At 53.8% G+C, this 23,052-nt stretch overlaps 1 protein-coding gene across 12 annotated transcripts in view; it reads right to left on the reverse strand.

Moving 5' to 3' along the window:
• Positions 1-23,052, reverse strand: part of LRP8 (LDL receptor related protein 8) — an 81,064-nt gene that overhangs the window by 12,834 nt on the left and 45,178 nt on the right. For 3 of the 12 annotated variants that reach the window (XM_059922737.1, XM_059922730.1, XM_059922712.1), the window contains exons 5-16: positions 19,747-20,127; positions 18,399-18,521; positions 17,453-17,575; positions 14,150-14,269; positions 13,953-14,078; positions 10,789-10,963; positions 8,547-8,774; positions 5,443-5,561; positions 5,049-5,188; positions 3,486-3,627; positions 2,030-2,182; positions 933-1,157 (exon numbers count right to left, since the gene is read on the reverse strand). In XM_059922737.1, the coding sequence (XP_059778720.1) occupies positions 933-1,157; positions 2,030-2,182; positions 3,486-3,627; positions 5,049-5,188; positions 5,443-5,561; positions 8,547-8,774; positions 10,789-10,963; positions 13,953-14,078; positions 14,150-14,269; positions 17,453-17,575; positions 18,399-18,521; positions 19,747-20,127 (2,055 nt within the window). Of the gene's footprint in view, positions 1-932; positions 1,158-2,029; positions 2,183-3,485; positions 3,628-5,048; positions 5,189-5,442; positions 5,562-8,546; positions 8,775-10,788; positions 10,964-13,952; positions 14,079-14,149; positions 14,270-15,390; positions 15,469-17,452; positions 17,576-18,398; positions 18,522-19,746; positions 20,128-23,052 lie in introns of all 12 variants that reach the window. The other 9 variants (XM_059922756.1, XM_059922745.1, XM_059922721.1 and 6 more) reach the window with 6 other exon arrangements.

A 23,052-nucleotide genomic window follows, 5' to 3' on the forward strand; every position in this document is an offset into this window, starting at 1 on the left:
GTGGAAATGCCGTTCTCCTCTCCCTCCGGGTCCCAAGCAAACACAGGACAGTGATATTAAAGCCTAGAGCGTGATGAAGCCAGTGGGGAGACCCCCTGGTCGGAGGTTCGGCCCAAGTGAAAGGAACTGGACTTCACACGTGACCCACCTGCCTCTCCGAACTTCGGGGTAAGCGCTCAACTCTGAAAATCCAGCTCCTATTGGCAAGATGGGCCTGATTGTTAAGGTGCTACCACGCTGCTTAGTTTCTGGGCCATGCACATATGGGAAAAAATTTAAAAGATAGTTTATTCTCTTAAATGAACTCCCCCTAGCAGGTAACTCAATTTAAAAGGTATTTGCTGGTTAATGAGATAGACCATTTCTAGCAGTGACAATTAATGCTCCCGATGATTTAATAAGTGGTGAACTTAATTATTTTCATCCCAGGGTTTGCAGACAGGCACTAACAGACCATAGTTATGGATATTACTATATGGGGAACCTACCGAGAGTGCTGAGAACTGAGACCAGGGCACTTGAAGCTTCCAAATCTGAGGGATGCTCCCTCATCCACGTCAGTAACGTGTGACACAGACACACTATCAGAGTCAGCAGAGGCTGTGTGCGTGAGCACTTCTGTTCACACGGATGCCTCTGTCTCTCATGGCAACCTTGCGAAGCAGGTAGGGGAAGGGTTATTATTATCCTACTTTGTAGGTGAGGAAACTGAGGCTCAGAGATAGGAAGTAGCTTCTCTCAAGACCCTCTGTAAGGTAGGAGCACCTGTGACTCCTAAATTGCGGGTTGGCACTCTTCCTCCCGCTGCTTCCTCCTTGTAGACAGCCAATATTTAGCTCTGGTATGACCACTTCTTCCCACAGATCCCCCCTTCCTGGCTTCCCTATAGGACCCGCCCGTGTCATGAAAGAAGGCAGAACTCATTTCCTTACAGTGCTGGGAGTGGTTGCTGGTTGCAGGGCGTGGGGTAGACGGGCTGATGCTGGGAGCCCTGGGAACACTAACTGAGCTTGGGACCGCTGCTGCCAGGCTTGGTGTCTCTGTGCTGTGGTTCTGGTAGGCGGGGCTGCGGACGGTGGTCCCAGGGGCTCTGGTGGTGTCGGCTACTGTCCTCGTTGTGGTGGAGGCTAACGTCGTAGTTGAGGTAGACTGAGGTGCTGTGGGGGAAATATCATGAAGGTCACTGTACAAAGAATTTTGCTGTTTTAGTGCCTAAATTATTGCCTCGATGAAGTATACTTATGAACTCATCCTCATGGCTCAGCTCAAACTCCTTCCCTAATCCTACTGAATGGGCTATGATTTTTACTTTAGCTGAATGCCAAGCATCTTGTCTGTGTTTATACTGCATTTCGATTTGATAAAGATGAGTCATTAAGACAATGCTGTAGAATTAGGTGTGGGCAAGACCACGATAAAAGACTGGGAGGAGTGGAAATTATATAAATCTAGAAGGAGTTTGTATGTATACTGGTACACTATTAGGTTCAAATACTCACTCCACTTTAAACAATTGAAGCTGGAAATAACGAATGCTGCAGCAGACTTATGCTCAAACAAAAGGCCTCGTGCCTTCATCAAGACTGGAGGATGGATATAAATTTATATGGTTGAAGTATTAACTGTTAGTCTCAGTCATATCACAAAAGGGCTGCTAGATAGTGTGTTAAGTTCTGGGTGAGAAACGGGCAAGATCATAGTCACCTGCATATAAATAGTAATCAAAGCCATGGGGATCAAGGTTTCTTAATTTGAGGTCTTCAAGGGATCCCTGATCCCCCTGAAACTGAATTTAAAATGCTGTACGTATATGTGCATTTTTCTTGGGAGTGAGAAGAGAAAGCCTTGGAGGGACCCTACGGGACACCAGCATTCAAGGTAGGTACAGAAGAGGAGCCTACAAAGGCAACAAGTAGCCAGAGAAGATGGAGGAAGACCAGGCGCTCGTGGTTTTTCAGAAGTCAAGGAAAATTTCAGCAGGTGGGGTCTGGCATTGCCAGGGGCCATCCCTCCCAGTAGCTCTGCTCACCTCGGTAGCACCTCTTCATGTCAGGGCCCAGTCGCATTGTGTCAGGACAGGCACAGGTGTACTTGGGGGAGTGGCTGGAGATCTGAGGAGCAGGAAGGCACAGGTACTCACAGCCTCCATTGGGCTGGGCACTCAGCTCGCAGGCATCTGCAGCTAATGGCACAGAGAGAGATGGGGAGAGAGAGTACTGGGGCACAGACGGGACGTACCAGGCTCTCCCTCCCCAACGTACGAGGCCCTTCCCACTCGGCTAAATCAAAACGCTTTCTCTACTACTTTTACTGGGCACCTTCCGTCACTGTACCTGCTGTTTTATCCCTACTCTTTCTTCCTTTTTTTTTTTTTAACATCTTTATTGGAGTATAATTGCTTTACAATGGTGTGTTAGTTTCTGCTTTATGACAAAGTGAATCAGCTATACATATACATATGTCCCCATATCTCTTCCCTCTTGCGTCTCCCTCCCTCCCACCCTGTCCCATCCCTCTAGGTGGTCACAAAGCACCGAGCTGATCTCCCTGTGCTATGAAGCTGCTTCCCACTAGCTATCTATTTTACATTTGGTAGTGTCTATATGTCCATGCCACTCTCTCCCTTCGTCCCAGCTTACCCTTCCCCCTCCCCGTGTCCTCAAGTCCATTCCCACACTTTCATTTAATGCTGATGACAACTCGGAGGGGGCGGTGTTATGCCCAGGTTAACAGATAAAAGACTGTGGCTCAAAGAGAACAAACTTGTCAAAGCTATACCTCTAGTAATTTTGGAGACAATTAAAATTGAGGTCTGTTGGACTCCAAAGTCCATGTTTTTTCCTCCCTATGCCACATGCCATATCTCTTTCTTATTTAAATCTCTAATCTAGAATCAGGCACCAACCTTATCTCCTTACCCCTTTTTGCTTTCCCACCTTCACCCTTCCCATTACAGTTAGAATGAGTACATCCTAGTGACAGAGGAAGGGACAACCTAATTGTAGGATTCCTGGCGTCTGTTGCCAACCAGCAAGCTGACTTACTGATGGCCCTAGGATACGCTACTTTATACCACTGCAAAGTACGAACAAATAGCAAATGAGAAGCAATGTGTTCCTTTATGGCAGAAGGAGCTCTGGAATCAGACAGGTCTAAGTTTAGGCTTTAGCTCTACCACCTGCTAATGTTATTTTACCTCTATGAGCTACAGTTTCCTCAGCTGTTGAATGAGAACAGTAATATCCATACTTTGTAAGACTGGCAAAAATGGGACATTTGTATATTTATTTATTTCTACCCAGCCTTAGTTCACCAAGAGCTTGAGGCAAAATGAAATAAAGTATGTGACAGCAAGGCAGTCCACCAAGGAGAGGGACTGTTGCCACTACTTCTGGGGATGCTGAGACGTGACATGAATGTGAATACAGCCTGCCTACTAGAGCGAGAGGATGTGGGCAGCGGACCTGGGACTGGGGAAGGCTCACCTCTTGGCTGCTTCAGCTCATGGAAGATGACAATGTCATGTGGGTTATTGAGGTTCTCAGCTAGGACGGAGATTTCCAGGCCATTGAGCCGATTTGCACTGAAAATGGCCTCATTCTCCAGGTCTGTCCAGAACACCTTGTCCTGTGGGGTACAAATACAGAGGATGGGAAGCCTAGAGTTTAAACCCATGACCTCAGCCTGAGGGCTTGGCCTCAAACCATAGTCACAAGAACTGCTCTGGCATCTCCCCTGAACTCTCTTGTCCACAGATTCATAGTGGGACTCTCAGCTCTGATCTGTGGCGTATGCTCTGGTTCCCTTCTGTCTCAGAGGGTTATTCAGTGCTTTGGCCTGAAGGCTGCTCATTAACGCTGAGCTAGGCCTGCTTCCTGGAGTTCAGCAGAAACCAAGGTTGGGTCTCTGTAGCTGTTACCATTACTAGGGCCTGGGACCAAGATTGGAGAGGATGTATGATCTAGTGAGAACTATCCCTATGGGGCCTCCTACAGCCTCTGGGTATACACGCATACACATCCAATGGTTAGTCCATACGAGCCTAAATGTGCATCTGTAGGCAAATCCGCATTTATAGGTACAACCGTGCAGCCTCATGTACAGATCTAGACACATACCCACATGCACATCTACACACCCAAAGGCACACTTGTACCTAAAATGAACTTGTCTAAGTACTGGTATGCATATTTACACTCACAAGCACTAGCACATACAGGAATGCACATTTTTAAACAGACGCATTTATGTATACACAGGCACATACACATACATGCCACATATACGCACAAGCACAAACACATGTGTCTGAACACACCTGTCTTTTGAAGCAGAGGCTGGACTTGGGAGCTGGAGCTTTGCCCACAATTTCAGAGCTGTGCTGGGTGATGTCGCTCCAAGCAAATATTGCCAATGCCCACCACAGGCCACTGTCCCCTTGCTTTCCCTCCCCTTGGTGGCAGAGTTAGTTTTGGGGAAGAGGTATGGGTGTGCGAGAACTTGGTCGCTTCTGGCTTCCTCATTCCCCAAGGAGAAAGGTTGTTAGGGTCAGAACACAGGAGGGTCTTGACTCTTCACCCTCCTGTGAGCTTCTTGAGGACTGGGATGATGTCTGATTCACTTCTATGACCCCAGGGTCCAGCAAAGGTCAGTGAGAGTGTGCTGAATTGAATAGCATCTCTCAGGCCATTTCCAGTAGTAAATGATACTAAGGAAATGTGTATTCCTTTTCCCTTTCTTTATTGGGGTACCTTCTGTATACGTGGGTACAGTGCTGGGTGCTGAGGGTACCTGGTCTAGCAACTTACCTGTGAGAAGTGCTCTGAGGGAGGGGCCTTGGGGAGGAAGCACAGGAAAGGCTGCCAGGTGGACAACGGGCTGCATAGCCTCTGTTTGCAGACAGCTCACATATTGTGTACAAACAAGCCAGTCGGCTTCCCTGTCCCTTTGTTTCCACTTGGACGAGTCTCAGGGAGTTGTCCTATTTGAACAGCCTTTCCTAGGCTTCAGCTTCCTGATGGGGCCATGCCTCCCCTCACGGAGCTCACCTCAAACACAGCTATCCCGAAAGGGTGGCTCAGGAAGTCAGGGGAGGAAATCAGCATCTTCCTGTTGCCTCCGCTGAAGTCAATGCTGGACAGCTGGTGCAGCTTGGAGTCTACCCAGTACAAGCGCTGGTTCAGCAAATCTTGAGGAGGAAAAAGGGACAAGGGGATCGGGTTGTGAGCCTGGGACCACAACCCGTATTTCTGCTCCTCTGTGCCCCTTCCCTGCCCGCATCTCCAGGCCAGGCCTCAGAAGGAGGCCAGCCCAGGGCAACCATCAGGAAACACAGGCACTGGTACTATAAGGGGACACAGAAACAAGACCCATGGAGCTCCAGGCAGTGGCCAGCACCAGGCGCTAGAACAGGTCCCCCCAACCAGGGAAGGCAGGGCTCACCCAGGGTGATTCCGTTGGGCCACTCAATACCGTCTGACACCAGTGTCTGCCGGTGCATACCGTTGAGCCCAGACTTCTCGATCTTAGCCTCGTACCCCCAGTCAGACCAATACACGAACCTGGAAGAGAGAAGAACCCAATGGGCTTCTTGTCAGGGGACGTGATTGGGGTGGTGTGGGTCACAAGGGCTCGATGGCCCTCTGAATATTGAAGATTATGCTTAGTGGGGACTGGTAAGACCTCTGAAGTTCATGGGAACCATCAAACCTTAGCGCTGGCAGGCGTCTTGGTCTTCGCCTTATCTGAGTGCCTGGAGAAGCCTGTATTCCCCGAGTCCACCTGACCTCGGCTGAACAGCCTGTCAGCCCATCTCTCCCACTTCAGCAGCTCCAGCTACAGCCCTAGCGTGCCAGAGCAGGAAGGGAAGGGCCCTGTCAACCCTCTTACTTTCCTGGTTGACAGAGGAGAAAGCTGATGACCTAGCCAGGGCCACACAGCTAGAACTCTGTCCAGGGCTTCTCTCTCTTTTTTCTTGAACATTTATTGAGTATTTACTAGGTGAGTGGCCTCATCTCATGTACTTACAAATGCAGTAATCACTGCCCCTCTAATCCAATCCCTACAGAGCAGGCAAAATGAGCTTCTAAAAATGGAAATAAGTTGTCATTATCCTGTTTTTTAAAATTGAGATATAATTGACATACAACACTAGTTTCAGGTGTACAACATAATGATTTGATGTTGCAAAATGAGCACCACAAGAAGCTAGTTAACCTCCAGCACCACCCATAGCTACAATTTGTTTTTCTTGTGATAACTTTTAAGATCTATTACTCTCTAGTTTTTAAACTTTATGATGGTTTCTCCTGTTGACCTTAAAATCAGATCCCAAATCCTTACCACATCCGACAGGGCTCTGCATGACTAGGTCCCTGCCTACCTCTCTGGCTGTCTCTCCTGCCACCACTGCCCAGTTCCCTTACAAACTCCACACCCGCCCCCAGGGCTTCTCTTAGATCCTTCAGGGCACCAAGGCCTTCTCAGAGCCTTTGCCCCCACTTGTTTGCCATTTAGAACGTCTTTTCAGTAGAGAACCTTCCTCCGACCCTCAATGTAAATAGGTCCTCCCTGTTATTGACTCTTAAAACACCCTGTTTTTTTCCTTCCAGCGCGCTCACACCATCGGTTATTTACGTATGCATGCGGGCGTGTGGCATATTTGTTCACTGTCTGTTTTCCCCACTAGTCTATACGCTCCACTGAGGGCAGGCTCCTCATCTGCCTTACTCCTCATTTTGTACCTGGCAGGTAGCTCGTGTGTGGCATGTAGGCCTTATTTACTATTTGTTGAACGAAGTAGCCTCACAATTACCCCAGGAGGGTATAATTATTAGTCCCATTTTACAGATGAGTAAACTGTGGCTCAGAGAGGCTGACTTCCCTAAGATCACGTTGTGAATAAGTAGTAAAGCCAGGCTTCAAATTTAAGTTCAAATTAAGTTGGACTCTAAAGCCCGCGTGCTTAATCCTCCCCAAAATGCCTCTGCTGAAACCTGGTGTCAAGCCAAGGCTGGCTCCAGGCTAGGGGGCTGGTTGTTCTGGATCCCTTCCATTTGCCACTTTGAATCCCATTGCCGTTCTGCTTTGTATACCAAAAGGCTGGTGCATGTGGGAACCAAATCAATGGGCTGGGCTCTCTAGCCGTCTGGCTTCCAGTTGTATTCAGCAAAATATCGGAGGGGGAAGGGGAGAGACTGAGGTCAGGATGTTTATTCCCCTAACTCCCCCCTACAAAGGTGCCTCCAGCTGGCTAATGCCCTAAAGGTGACCCTCTCTACCCCGCTCTTTCCTTCCCAACTTGGGTAACCCTCCCTGCTCCTGCCCCTCAGGCCTGTTACCTGTTACTAGTCCAGGATAGTGCATTAGACCTTACCCGCTCCTTTGTAAACAGTCCCTTTATTAACCGGCCTTAAATTATCTTAAAATGAGTGTGCAGTGGGTTTCCTGGCGGGACCCTGACTGAGCCACAATGGACCAGGAATGGGCTGGGTGTAACTATATGGTTTGGGGGACACGGGAGGTGCAGCCCCAGGTCTGTGTGATAGCAGACAGAGAACAGGGTTGAGGTGGGGGTTAAATGAGGTGACTCAGGTCTGCAGAGTGCCTGGATGCACCTGTGCGTGCCTATTAAGCGGCAGCTGTCAGTCACTTCCCAAGGCCACGCACACCCTCTCAGGTGGCCAGCCTCACCCCCAGCTGCCCTCACTGGAAGAAGAGGGTTTTCTTATCCCTGCTTAACAATTAAGGAAACAGCAGTAGGAAGAAGCCGGTGATCCTGGTAAACATAATATGATGCAGCCGCTTAAAAACCATGCCATCTCAGGACATCCCCACTGAGGGAGGGAGCGAGGGAGGGAGTCCTGCTCTGTTCAGAATCCCTACCCCTGATATGGAGGCATGGCCAGAGCAGGGCAGCCTGGGTAGTGAGGGGCCCAGAGGCTGTGGGCCACAGGGATGGGGATGGAGGTGGGCAGGCTGGAGCAGAGCTGACCCAGTAATCTCAGTCCTCAAATCTTGCCGGCTGTCCTGCAGGGCAGGGAGTAGACATGCTACAGGTAACTCCGGAGGCCAATGGAGGAAGTCGAAGAGAGGCAGATATGGGAATATGAGAAAGAAACAAACAAAAGAATACTTTCTAATGGGCAGAGCTGACCCCAAAATGAAACAGGCTGTATGAGAAGTAACAAGCTCCTGTCTCTGGAAGTGTGAGCAGTCGCCAGATGCCCACCTGCAGCACGCAGCAGCCTGAGGGAAGACTTTCTGCCCCAGGAGCATCTATCAGGCAATTTCTAGAGCCCTACTCGGCTCTGAGATGCTCTGGTTCTATGATATGGTGAGAGAGTGGCAGAGTCCTGGGAGCGCCCTGGCGACCAATGTGCAAGGGACCCTCGGTCAGGGGTTCACAAGCTGAGGGGCCCGCATGGACTTTCTTCCCTGTGGCTTGTGTCTGGGTGGCCCAGGGCCTTCCAAAGCCCTCAAGGTAGCTCTTGTGACAGACACATGAGGACTGAGCGCCTAGGGCAATTTGGGGTGGAAACACTCACCCTTGCAGGGGGTCAACGGCAATGGCCCGGGGTTCACTGAGGTCACGGCTGAAGAGAGTGCAGCGGCGTCCGCCATCAACTGTGGCCACTGAGATGGTCTTGTTGCCCGAGTCGGTCCAGTAGATGTGCTTGTGGACCCAGTCCACTGCCAGGCCCTCTGGAGAGTGCAGCTGCTCATCAATGAGGACCTCCTGCTCTGTTGGGTCGCTGGCTTTGTCCATGTAGGCGCTAGGAGCAACCAGGGCTGGCATGGGCAGGTGTGCCACCCCCGGGCCCATATGGAGCTGCCCTTCCCCTCTCTCTTCCCTCTGGGCCACAGCAGTGCACTGGAGAGGAACTTGGCTAATTTCCATTCCACACATTCCCTGGGCCACCAGGGTAAGGATACAGGCTCAAGTCAGCCACAGTCTCTGGCCTGGAGGAGCTCAGTTTAGTAGGGACAGAAATTTACAGCCAGATAATTACACCAATACACTGTGATTACGGAAAGTATCAGAGGCTATAGCAGCAGAGAAATGGAGACTACATCACCCTGGAGGGCTGCAGAAGGCCTTGTAGTTGAGCCCTGAAGGATCAGTTTGTCAGGAACACAAAGAACAGAAGGCAGAGGGAACAGCATGTGCAGATGCCGAGGCGTGTGTTCTGGAACAGTGAAAGATCCAGTGGGGGTGGAGTGGGGTAGGTGGGGTGTAAGACAGGAAGTAAGTGTAGGCAGGGGCCACATCCTGACGGGCTCTGCGTGCCACGCTAAAGGCTCAGGATTTCATTGTGGAGGGGTAACTGAACAGGTCGGAGGACATGGCCAGATAGGCATCTTAGATCACTGTGGCACCTGCGGAATATGCGAGGGATTGGAGGAGGAGGGAATGAAGGCAGGGAGACCAGTTAGGAGGCTGTGACGGCATCCCGGTGAGAGACGAAGAGGGTGTGCAGAAGGGCTGAGGCAGTAAGAATGGACAGAAGGGGCCACAATACAGCAGACACTCAGGAGGCAAAATTAGCAGGGCTTTCTCTCTCCCAAATGCTTTATTTCCCAAGGTTTTCCTCTCCACATACCCTCTCTTCGGGTGATTAGTTCCACAGTGCCCACGGCCATCCACAGCTCTGACCTTCTGATCCAGACAACTGTCTAAGTTCCAGACTATAAAGCCAACTGGCCCCCGTCAGACGTCCCATGGACACCTTGAACTCAACATATCCCAAACTGTTCATCCCCATTCCCCTCCTCTCAGCCACACAGACAGACTGCCTACCCCCCACCCGAAACTCCTCCCCTGCTCCCATCTCAGAGAACGGTACCACTGTCCACGAAACCTCCCAAGCCGGAAACTGAAACTCCCAAAATGAACCTGGGAATTCATTTTGGCTCCTCCTCCCACAGCTCCATACCCGGGGCATCATCAAATCCTGCCTCTTTCCGTCACAACCATTGGACAGGCACCGCTCAAGCTGGTTCTGGGTGTGCGAGTGTGAGTGAGCGTGTCTGTGTGTGCTGGGGTGTGATAGGCATCGAGTCGTCAGCGAGCAGCATCCATCCATCCACCATTCGCTCAACAGCCCGCCCAGTGCCTGGTCATCGGCAGTCCTGCCAAGTGGATCTCAGGACAAAGAAAGGGGGCCTGGGCATGCAGAGGCTCCTAGGAGAGAACCTCCTTGTGTGTGCGAGGAGCCTTCCCAAGCGCCAGAGTCCACTGACTGTGGTGTGAAGGGCTGGACCGCAGGTAGTGCCACCCAGGAAGACTTCCTTGACCGCCAGATTGGGTCAGAGGCCTCCTCTATACTTTTCCCTCATGATCATCACAATGGATGTCGCTATGCTCTGAGTGGGATCCTCCAGGCAGGACCAGGTCTGAGTCATCTTTGAGTCCCCAGCATCCAACACACATATATGTGAGCTGCTCTGAAAATCCCTACCAAAGCCCAGAGGCTGCTTCCTTTCCGCCCTGGCTGAACATTTCCTGTGTCTCGCACTGCCCCATCAGGCCACCAGAGGCCAGTCAAAGCCCCCACGTGTGGGGCTCAAAGCTGCTCGCCCATCCAAGCCCTCAGCCCTGGAAGGCCCAGCAGGTGGAGAAGTCCTGGCAGTTCCACAACCACTGTGAACCCACGTGCCTTCCTAAGCCCCATCTCTGTCCTGGGGAAATATAGAGGCAGAAGGGGTGCAGAAGCCACCCTTCCTCTCCTCCTTTGTTGGCCCCAGCACCCCCCTAGGCCTGGTTGCAGGACCCAGGCCTCGACTCACCTGTAGATCTTGCGGTAGGAGAGGTCACACCAGTAGATGCGATTGGTGGCAACTTCGACGTCCAGCGCCACGACGTTCTTGAGCATGGGGATGAGACGTGAGTAGTCCCGCTTCACCAGGTCTATCCTCCGCACTTCGTGCCGGTTGGTGAAGATTAGGGACGGGCTTCTGCCAGCTGCCATGCAGGGGGGTTGAGAGGGAAAGGGTCAGTGTTAAGAGGCGGGGGATCTGGAGACCAAGGCTCTACCACTGGTTTGCTGGGGGACTCCTCATTTCCTGTAAAAAGTGGTGACGACTCCTACCTCACAGGTTAAAGAAGCAGGTGAAATGATGGGTACAAAAAGCATAAGATGCAAAGCACCAAGTGTAACAGAGGGATTTTTATTCTTTTTATCGGACACAAACTCCCCTCAAATCTTTGATGACTCCCCATTTCCTCTGGCCTGCACGGAAGGCCTTCCGCAGCATGACCCCAACTCCCTGTCCAGCCTCATCACTCACCCCGCTAACACCTTGATTCCGGCCACCAGACTACCTGTCATCACCTCGCCACGGCAGAGCTTGCTGCCTCGGGGCCTTTGCTCAAGCTGTCCCTCTACCTAGAATGCATTTCTCCCCAGCAGCTGCCACCTCCTCTGCTTGGGCCCCTCTGCAGTGTTCAAGAAGGGGCAACATGAGCGTTAAATGATTTAGAAAGATGACTGAGGCTGCAGAATGGAGCACGGACCTCAGGGCTAGGGGTGAGACTGGAGGGAGGAGATTCAAGGAGGTCGTTGTGAGTCTTTAGTATATACAGAGTGTATTGGCATGAGGTGAATCTGCAGATGCTGGCAGGGACCAGATCACAAAGGAGCCTGTGATCCAGGGGAAGAGTTTGCACTTTATTCTGAGCCAATAGCAGGGGTGGGATGTGTATAATATGACACAGATTATATACGTGCAAAGGGACAACACACAACTTCCCGTATATACACAAACCCATTTTTAGACTTAGGATTAGATTTTAGGAAGATCTTCAGTGAGCTAGACATTCCTGGCTACTCCATGGGGAGGGTCACTGTCCCCCAGGCCTATGAGGGCCTAGCACTTCGCACAGGCTGCCACTCCTCCAGCCTGTTTTCAGATGGAACGGGCCACTCGCAGGCACCTGCAATACTGAATGGCAACACCTGCCCCTGGAGCTGCCTGTACCTTCTCCCCCTCTTGTTTTCCAGCTGACACTTCTGCAGGCCACCTGGTTCCTCACTGTCCATCTGTGCTCCCTGGGGACAGGGTAGGACCAGCACAGAGCCAGGTGGGGTCTGGGGCTGGGTGTGCGACCTGTGTGTAGATTATTTCAAAGCAGGGTTGGGGTGACAGGGAAGGTGTGGGACAAACAGATACCATGGAAAAATAGAGGTCTAAGCGCAAGGAGAAAGGAGGAAAGCTGGATTCAAGGCCCAGCTCCGCCACTGACAAACTGTGATTTTCCTCACCTCAAAATGAGAGCAAAGACACTTCACCTTCCTGAGGGCAGGAGCTGGGTTACAGGGTACCTTGAGGTGATTTTTACTGAGAGCTGTGACTGTGACAGGAACCCTGTGTGTTTATGATTTGAGTTTTTGTGTAACTGCACTTTAGATATTCACATGTAGGGGTTTGTGTATACATGGGCCATTGTATGTTGTCTCCACTGCACGTATGTAATCCCTGTTCTGTGTCACACCTGTCCCATGTGGGGGTAAGAACAGGTTGCATGTTACACGTGATGGGCTAATGTATGTGCTGTATATTGTGCAGTTTGGGTGGTATATGTTTTGGGTTTACGGGCTACATGTCAATTATTGTAGCTGCTGTGTTGTTATAACCTATAGAATGGGTATTATATTCGTGCGTCTGAATTCCAGGTTCATATATCCAACAGCCTACACAATACTTTGCTTAGATGTCTAAACAGTTTTGTTAAATTTAACATGTCCAAATCAATCTAATATTCTCCCAAACCTGCTTTTCTCACCGCCTTTCCCAACTCCATAAATAGCAATCCTATTTTTCCAGTTAGTTCGTCAAAAACCTTGGGGTCATCTTTGACTCCTTTTTTTTCTTTCACATCCTATATTTAATTCATAAGCAAATCTTGTTGCTTCAAAATAAATCCTGACCTTCAAAATATATTCATACTGTCATACTGTCCACTTCTCATTATTCCCACGCAAGGCCCTGATCCAAGCCACCATCACCTCTCTCCTGGCTGACTGCAAGGACTTCTGCAGCAGTTCCCCCGCTTCCTCCCCTGCCCCCGACGGTCTATTCCCAACACAGCCGTCAGAGGAAGTCAGTTAAAATGTAAGGCACACCCTGTCCCTCTACTCTGAACCCACAAAGGCTTCCTTCCCCCTGACTGACAGTGAAACCAAGAGTCAGCCCTTAGAATGGTCTCGAAGGCCTTTGTGATCTGCCGCCAAGTCACCTCTTGGACTTCATCTCCTATGCTCCTTGCCCTGCATGCTGCTGCCTTCGGTTCCTGCAGGTAATGCATGGCTCACTCCTTCATCTCCTTCAGGTCTTTATTCAAATGTCACCTTCTCAGTGAGGGCTTTCCTGACCACTCTATCAAAAACTATAACTTCTCTACTTTATATTTCTTCTGAACCCTCATCACCATCTACCATGCACTGTATTTATTTTTCTGATTTCTTGTCTGTCTCACCAACTAGAGTGTAAGTCCCATGAGGATAGACAGGGATTCATGTCTGTTTTGCTTACTGCTGAATCCCTAGTGCCTACAACAATGTTAGGTGTTCAGTGTAAAGAACTGAATAAAACAAGTGAATTCCGTTGGCTGACCTGACGGTCAACGTGAGGTCTGCACATGGCCTGCTCTTTGTGTGGGCTGCCCGTGCCGCGTGTAGCCAGCACGGTCCAGCCCGCGTCTGGCACTGTGTGTCGTGATAGTGCAGACTCTGTGGGCTGTACCGGGTGGCGCTGTGCAGCGTCTGCGTGGTGTTCATGCACAGTGCATCGTGTGCGTGCTGAATATTTACACTCTGAGCACCGTGTGTGCAACCTGCCATCTGTATGTGTATACGCAGGTGTGCACACCTGCTCCTCGCGTATGTGAAGCACACTGCTTCCTGGACTCCCTCAGAGCTGCTCCCCTGCCCCCCACCTTGTGGTGTCCATACCGACGGCCTTGCAGTTCTTGGTCAGGGTGTCCATCTCGTAGCCAGGGTGGCACTCGCACTTAAAGTAGCCCTTGTAATTGACACAGATCTGGCTGCAGGCGTCTGGGTCCTCACACTCGTCAATGTCTGTGGGGAGGAGCAGAGGTCAGAACTGGCAGGAGGAGCTGCCTCCTTGAGGGGCTCGGGGAGGGTCTCACCACCGCAGGTCTTCTGGTCCAGGAGCCGGTAGCCCGATGGGCACGTGCACTCAAAGCCGATCTTGAGGTCGGTGCAGATGTGGGAACAGCCGCCATTGTTGTGCAGACACTCGTTCAGCCCTGGGGAGGGACGTGGGCTCCTGAGGGTCCAGGAGCTCAGACTGGGGTGGGGGCAGGACAGGGATGGGCCTAGAGCTGAAGCAGAGACCCAGGGCAGCGAGCTTCCCCCAGAGCCTCACTGAGCCTCAGCCTCATTAGCCAGGTGACTGGGCAAGAGGAGGCTCAGAGAGGGCCAGGTCACATAGACAGGACAGAGTGGAACCAGAACTAGGGTCCTTTGCCTCCCAGGCCAGGGCTCTGTCCACCACCAGGCTGAAGGCAGCTAGGCTGCCTAAGGTCTTTCCTTTCACAAACACATTTCTTATGGCTCCTCCTTCCTCGTGACCTCAGAGTTGAAGGTGCCTGCAGGTAACACGTCCAACCCTCAGGTACCCCAAGAATCCCTTCCGAAATGCCCTTGCTTAAACACCTCCAGCCTCGGGAAGCCTGCTTCCCCCCTGAGGCAGCTGGCTCTGTGTGGGGTTGGCCAGAGTCCAATGGCTCCCTCAGAATCTCCTTAAAGCCCCGATTCCTGGTCCCCTGCCACTCAAGTGCCTTTCTCTGGATGCACTCCATCTGTCTGTGTCCTTCTCCGGCAGGGCCCAGAGCTAGTCCGCCACCCAGAGGAGTCTGAACAACAAGGGCTGCCCGCTACTGAGCTTGTGGTTATCTAAGACTGCCAGGCCTCTTTCTCCACGGAGCTGTTGCTAAGTCAGTTCTCTCCCACCGTGAACTACGGTGGATTTTTCTCACCTCCTCTCATTTCAGCACCTGTCCCTATTCCTACACTTAGTCACAGGCCTGGTCCCAATATTACCAACTGCTGCAAGGGATGAAGGGATGCCAGGAGGTCATCTGGTTCCCCCATCCTCCACTCCCTTACCACCTCCTGGCAGGGTCCTAGCGGAGGTCAGGGAGGCCACGACCAAGGCTCACCAAGTTCACACAGCATCTTCTGGGCTTTAGAACCACAGAGGGTTAATTCTGCCAGCCAGGGAAGGTGCCGTGCCACCCTCTGCCCATCAGGCCCACACCCCACCACTCCAGCCAAGCCAGGCAGAGCTGTGCCAGGCCAGCCAGGGCCATGCACACAGCTGGTCTGAGCTGCCCACCCCAGGCCATGCACAGCTGTGGTGCCCCACCTCCAGCCTGAGCCATGCTTAGGGAATGCTCCTCTTTACCCCTGGGCCGCCTCCTGTTTCTCTGGGATGTTGGCAGAACTGAAAGAAGAAGACCATAGCAACCCCATGACTCGGGGGCCTGGGGGTGACTCAGCCAGGCCCAGCCCTGGAAAGACCCAGCTCCTCGGGGTGGGCTGAGCTGTGGTAGCTTTGTGGTGGTCTCTGTAGGGCACCACCCTCCAGGACTCTTTCTGTCACTCCAAGCCCTCCTTGACCTCTCCCACACTATTCCCTCCCGTCCATTCATCTGTTCACCTGCTCACTCACGGCCTCAGTCACGCGTCACTCGCTTCCTACCCCTCCTTCTGCAGGAGCAGCAGCTCAACCATTGTGTTTACCGAGCACGGGGTGGAGGGGAACGTGTAGGATGGCTCTGCAAGGGGAGAGGGGAGAGCTCCACGCGACTCAGGCTTCGATGAAAGACCAAGGAACTGAGTCCTCCAGGGCTGAGGTGAGTCGGGGTCAGAGAATGGGTAGCGGGTCCCGAGCTGTCTATCTCTGTCAACCCTTCCCTGGAAGGCCAGCGCTGAGGCAGAGGCTGAGGGGAGCCTCCGGGCCTTCCCAATTCTACCTACCCTGGAGGTGATTCTGCTGGGGGGCCTGCAGGGTGGGGAGAGGGGAAGGTGGCCCAGAGAGGCCTGAGGAGCATTGGAGGTCCCCTGTTGAAGGAAGGGGCAGTGCCCTTCTCCCAGCACGCACACCCACCTGCATGCACACACCTGCATGCACACACCTGCATGCACACACACACACACACACACCAGCTTACGTGCACAGGCAGGCACATTCACACAGACGTGGGAGCCGCACAGAGATACGTGATGCAATTCCCTTGCCTTCCTCAGAGAAGGAGCCATGGGTACAGACACTGGCCTCTCACCAGCACAGAGACACAAACACATGCGTACATACGTCTCTTTGGTGTGTCATGCAAAAGACAAGAGAGAAGAGAGTTTAGCAGGTTAGTAGTCTGTGGGTAGAGGGCGGGGGGCGGTGGCTAGGCTCAGCTGCTCCTGCTTCCTTATCCTCTTTTCCATAACTTCCTTCTTCTGGGACTTCCCATGGCAGGGCCTGGGGGGAGTCTGTCACCTGCAAGCTCAGGTGAAGGCCAAGTGACCTTCACCCAGCTACTCTTCCTTCCGAAATCAATTTCTTAATCTTCAGTAGGGGCAGAAACATGCTATTCCAGGGAGCTCCAGGGGATGAGGCTCCCCTGAGGGCCCAGGAGGGGAGGTACTGGGTGAAAAAGGGTCTGCCAGGAGGGTAGGGGAGGGAGGGTCTGACCTAGGCTCTGTCCCCCAAGGGATTCTCTGTCCCCTGACCTCAGAAATGAACCTTCCTGGAGCCCACGCTGGGTTTCCTGCGTGCTCTCTAGGATGCCCGCCCACCTACAGTCCAGACTCTCCTCTTCTTTTTAGCCTGGAATCCACCCCCTACAGCTCTGGCCGTCTTTCCACTCCTAACTCATGTCCAGCCTGTGAGTCTGGTCTCCCAGAAAGCTCCTCAGGGCTCAGGATGGTGCCACCCTCTGCTGCTGGGTCTGCCCTATGCTCATCCGGGCCTGGCCTGAGCCCAGTGGCCTTCAGATGTGCCTCGTCTGCCCACTGCCTGCTGTTCCCCACCTCTTCCTCTGCAGGGTCTCCTGCAGGGGGCTGGAAGGCCTCGGAGGCCAGCGCCCTGGCTAGGTCGGCAGAGCAAAAATAACGAGGAAGAGAGAAAGTTCCAGAGTGAGCACACACTCAGAGGTCTGAATCTGGAAGAAGTGAGGAGAGGCTGCATTTGTGAGAGGAAGCATAATTTCTGAGCATCTGGAAAGGAAAGGCCCTTCGATTTGCAGAGTAGCAGAACAAGAGGCCCCAAAGGCAAAGAGCCCCGTCTGAGACCACGGGACAGCACACGAGTCCAGAGAGAGGGTCAGATCAGAATGTGTGCAGAGGGGCAGGTGAGGGCTGAGGGCCGGGGGCCAGGAGGGGGCGTGGCAGGGAGGGTTAGTCCAGCAGTGGGACGGAGACAGGTACTGTACCACACTCTTTCAGAGGCTCATCTGACCAGTCCCGGCAGTCCCTCTGAGCATCACACACTTTCCCGCCGTCCACGCACTCGCCACTCTTACACTGAAATCTGCGGGGACCCTCACATGTTGACTCTGTCGGGCCGGACAAGAGAGTGGACAGCACCTGTGAGACCTTGGGCAGGGAGGGCTGGGGTGGGCTGGGCCCATGGGAGGTGAGAAGAGCTCCAGCCCCAGCCCCCGCTGGTCTCCAGAAAGTGACCCAGGACAGACAGCTGAATACAGGGCCAGTGGGAGCTCTGCTCACAGAAGGACAGGACCCCAGGGATAATCGGGATACCCAAGCATCATCTAGATGGGCAGGGCATGGGGGTCTGTGTCTGATCTGTCAGTATTAGGGAACTTGGAGGGAAAAGCAGCAGCTCTACAGAGACCCTGGCGGCTGCACTGACCATCTCCTGAGGGGGACCTATGCTCCAAGTGTCCTAGACAGAGGAGGCCACCTCGCTGCCCAATCACTGATCCATTTCTCCAGATGACCAGTGGGTCAGGGTCCCTGCTGCTGCTGCAGAGTGATGACCGCAGAGCCATCTGAGAATTAAGGGGGCTCCCTGGGAAGCGGGACTCAGCCTCTGCTCAGTCTGGGAACCAGTGAGGGAGGCTGTTTGGAGGCCTAGATGTGGACAAATGGTGGGGGCTGAACTTCCTGCAGTGCCTTCATGTCCCCTCCCCCTAGGCCTCTTTCAGCTTTTGCAAAGTCCTTAAAAATCCAGGTCTAGTGCCACTAGGACCCCAGGAAGGGGATCTGGGTGGTTTAGGGGCAAGTAGTGCTCTGAGGGAAGATGCATCTTAGGGACCAAGGGGTGATGTCTCCCTCGCTGCTCTCTACGGAGCCAGGGGGAGGAGCGCAGGCATTCGCCTCAGAGGATGCTGCCCTTTTGCCGCTGACCACACGCACCCTGCAGGCAGCCAGCTTCATCACTCCTGTCTGGACAGTCCTGTTCCTGGTTGCAGCGCTTGACGGCAGGGACACAAGTCCCATCCCCACACTGGAACTCGTCTCCACGGCAGGTGCCCAGCGCTGCCAGGAGAGGGCAAGGGGAGAGAGTCAGGGCCGTTGTGGTGCTGGGACGGCTCTCCTCCCCCAACCTCCACCCTCACCCCCACTCCATATCCACCCCTGGCAAAAACAGAACCGGTCGCTGAGCTTGGGAGTCTTTGGAGGACACCTGGCCAAGGCACAAAATGGGGAGACTGAAGCTCAGAGAGGGGGAAGGCCTCACCCAGGGTCACACAGCACTCTGGCTGGCAAAGGCAGGACTACAACTCAGGTCTCCTGTTTCCCACTCCACCGTCTCTCCCCAGGGCCACCCCTCCAAACAGACACGTGGTCTTCTTTGGAGTCTCCGTGCTCATTACTTAACGACCTCATCCCTTCAGCAAACCCCTCCTGAGCGCCCAGTGTGTGTGCGGTGCTGTGCAGGGGTGGGGAACACAGAGATTACTAAGAGCCTCCCCATCCTCTAGGAGCTCAAGGGTGCACAGTGGGGCTGAGGGGCGAGCAACGAGGGCATCACGGTGTGGATGTGCTGTAAGAGAGGGCGCCAGGGACCTGCAGCAGCTCTGGGGAGAGATGCAGCCCAGCTGGGTCCATCAGAGGAATCTGGGCGAGGCCTTGAAGGATGAGCAGGCCCAGCAGGTAGGCAGGGTGGGGGGCTTCCTAAGTGTACCAAGGTGTCTGGCATTGGAACCACTGGGTGACTGCTTGGGGCAGGGAAGGGCAGGGATGGGAGGTATGGGGTAGGGGGGAGCATTACTGAAGGTCACAGGTACCTGTGAAGACCCTGAGCTCCGCAGCTTAGCAGCCACGTGACCTCACACAAGTCACTTCACTTTTCCCAAGTCCTGTTGCCACCGTTAAAACATTACTAGGATCAGAGTAGAGCAAGGAGAGGTGGCGCAGTGGTTAAGAATCTGCCTGCCAATGCAGGGGACATGGGTTCGAGCCCTGGTCCGGGAAGATCCCACATGCCACGGAGCAACTAAGTCCCTGAGCCTACAACTACTGAGCTTGCGCGTCTGGAGCCTATGCTCCGCAACAAGAGAGGCCGCGACAGTGAGAGGCCCGCGCACCGCGATGAAGAGTGGCCCCCGCTCGCCGAAACTGGAGAAAGCCCTCGCACAGAAATGAAGACCCAACACAGCCAAAAATAAATAAATAAATAAATTAGGGCGAGGAGACGCGGCCCCTCCGCGAAAAGTCGCGCACCCGCGGCTCTGGGCGATACGGAGGGGAGGTGGCTTACGGCAGTCGGCCTCGTCCGACTTGTCCTTGCAGTCGCGGTCGCCGTCGCAGCGCCAGCCCAGGTGCACGCACTCGCCGCTGCGGCAGGCGAACTGGGCGGCAGCGGCGCAGGTGGCGGGCGCGGACGTGGCCCTGGGGCCCGCGCGGCCGCAGAGCTCGGCCGCCTCGTCCGAGCGGTCCTCGCAGTCGAACTGGCGGTCACAGACCCAGCGCTCGGGGATGCAGGCGCCGCCGCCGCCGCAGCGGAACTCGCGGGGCCCGCAGGCCGGGTCGGCGCAGCCACGCTCGTCGCTGCCGTCGCCACAGTCGTCGTCGCCGTCGCACACGAACACGGCGGCCAGGCAAGAGCGGTTGCTGCACTGGAACTCGTGCGGGGCGCACACTGCGCGGGACAGAGAGCCGGTCGGCCCGCCGGACCCCATCCCCGGCGCCCCGGCCCGCTGGTCCCGCTACAGGGGCCCTGACCCTCACCCATGGGCCAGAATGAGCCCGGCTGGGGGGCCGAACAGGGGACAGCAAAGGGGGCCTCCAATCCGGGTCCTGCCAGGGTCATGCTGGGCGACCTGGGGCAGCACACTTGCCTCCCTGAACCTCCCCAGCCTCACTGGGAGTAGGAATTCTTGTGCTGCTCCCAGCAGGATGGTGGGACTAGGAGAGTCTCTAAGGCTGCAGAACACACCCTGTCTTGAAGGGCTTTGTGATGTTCTCAGGAAATGATATGTAACATGACACTGACCCTTCCAGGAAACAAGGTCTGGACCTGCTTCTTTACAACACAGCTCAGGTCCCTCCCCCTCCCCAGTTTGCCCAGAACTATCCTAAGTCCCTTGGCCTAGCATCCAAGGCCACTAGCATGGAGCTAGTGCTCTGCCCCATCACCTCACTCCCGCACATGCTCCAGCTTCACGTCACACACTGGACCATTTGTACACTTTCCCACCTCCTGGCCTTTGCCCAAGCTGTTCCATCTGCTGGGCGCCCATCTGTTGCCCACCACTGTCTCTGTATATCGCAATGATGAGTTCGCATCCTTTAAGGGCCCAAATTCTACCTCTTTCATAACACACTTCGTGCTCCCCTGCTTGGCAAGTTTCCACCCACCTCCACTCTCCTTTCTGGTGCCCTTCACAGCCTGCTCAGGTGTCTGGGTCTTGTGTCCTTCTCTGTCTGCCCCATGACCACAGACTGCATGGGGGTGGGCTCTGAGACTGATCCACTTTTGTTCTGAAGGCCTGGCACAGAGGAGCTCCCTGCAGTGAGTCGGTGTGGTGTGGACGGAGGCTGGAACGCCCAGGTGTGAGGAGTAATTTAGGGATGTGCAGTAGTTAAGGGCACAGGTCACTGGCCCTGCCTGAGGCCCTGGGCTTCCCCTCTCTGGTGGGCTGCTCTGAGCTCAGAGGCTGGGAGAGCCTTAGTGACCACCAGCCCAACTACCAGTTTACAGATGGGGAAACTGAGCCCCAGAGAGAGGAGCAGTTTGCCCAGGGTCACACAGTCAGTCCATGGTGATGAGGGAACCAGAACTCAGGTTTGGGGCTCTTACTTCCTACTCTGACTCATCCCAGCTTTCTGGTTTTCCTCCCATCCTGCAGTGTAGGCTGTTTCTAGAGCAGCGACCTGGCCTCCTTCCCTCCTTCATTCCTTACACAGAGGTCAAGAACAGGCCTGGGGGCCCAGGCAGGGTGTGGATGCAGGAGCTGTGGCCACAGGTAACTCGGTGGTGGCAGCACCAGATCTCTCCACGTGGGGGCGCCAAGAGCCTGTGTTTTTATTTTCCGGTGGGGAAAAAGTCCTTTCTCATCATTAGGGAACATAAAAGAGAACGATGTCTTCAGTTTCACAATTTAGGCAGCTCGTGTCATGTGTTGCTGACAGCGCTACCAAGTTTCTGACAGATGCATTTTTTTTCCCCTTTCTGGGCTTTTGGGATGTTGGGGCATTGGTGGGAAAAGCACACCCTACCCTGTGATGTCTGCCCCTCAAGATTAAGCTGATGTCTAGATTAGCTCCCCTCCTTCCTGTCCAGACAGGGAGGGAGGACTCATTACGATCAGAGTTCTGAGAAGTGCTACTTTATCCTGAGTTCGCTCCAAGGTTTCGAAGCTGACAGCACCTTGAAGATCTATATCCTCAGGCCTGTGCCCAGGGACCCCCCACGCCCAGCATTCACGAATGGAAGAAGCTCTGAGGGATGAGAGAAGGGAGAATTCTTTTTGTTTCCCCCGGTGGTTGGGAGCTGAAGCAGAGCAGCCCCACAGGACCTTCGAACACCACTATCTCCTATAATTAACAGGAAACAGTCCTGCCACAACATGCCCTTGTTAGAGCTACTCCTACCCCCTGCAGTAGTGGCTGATGGCCTGATGACTGAGGAAATATCTGATTTTCAGGGGGTTGGGGAGGGAAGAGGATTCTCACTGGCCAGTGAGGCCCCACAAAATTATCACAGCTGAAGAAATGAGCCAATGCCGTCAATGGGGCTTTGAAACTGCTGGACCCAGCCAGGATCTGCCCCCATAACCAGATGCTTCCGGCTTCAGACATATCCAAACTCCAGACTCAGAATCCTAGAGTGCTGTGACTCAGAAGCCCCCAGAGGAGATGGCATTCCCCCGGGCCAGGAAGGATGGATAGGATGAAATACAGAAGCTTATGAAGGAAGGGGGTGGGAGACAGTGGTGGGCAAGTGCTTGGCAAAAGCCCCCAAGGGATCACCCAGATCTCAGCCCAGCCTCACAGCCTAGTAATGATAGCCAGTCTGTCTACCCCGTTAATCATGAGCTCCCAGAGGGAGGACTCTGTAGCGGTCACCTTATCGGCCCTTTCGGAGCCTGGCTCCGGGCCTGGCACACAGTAGGTGCCCATCAAATATGAAACATGCATGGTCAGGTTGTGCTCCCCACTGGCCCAGGCCCTGCTGGCCCGCTCCCTGGGAAGGAGATAATCCCTGTGTTTGAAGCTCAGTGATGTGGAACTGCCCCAGTGACCACTTCCATCTGTCCCTGCCGAGGCTGCTGGGAATGTCTTCCTGCCCTATGGCGCCGGGGCTCAAATCTGAGATTTTAGCAACAGTCCTCCTTCCCACCTCAGGAATCTGTCCCCCTCCCCACCCCCGACACTGCCAGTGCCCTGGCCCGGGCCAGCACCATCTCTCACTACGGTCCCCACCCTGGTCTCCCTGCCCTTGCTCAGAGATCAGTACAGACGTATGGAATGGATGAGCAGATGTCAGGCAGGCGTGGTTTAAGAACGCATGGATTTTGCGGTCCAGACCTGAATTCGAATCTCAGTTCCATCACTCAGCTGT

This window comes from Balaenoptera ricei, chromosome 1, assembly GCF_028023285.1.
Source record: "Balaenoptera ricei isolate mBalRic1 chromosome 1, mBalRic1.hap2, whole genome shotgun sequence".
NCBI lineage: Eukaryota > Metazoa > Chordata > Mammalia > Artiodactyla > Balaenopteridae > Balaenoptera > Balaenoptera ricei.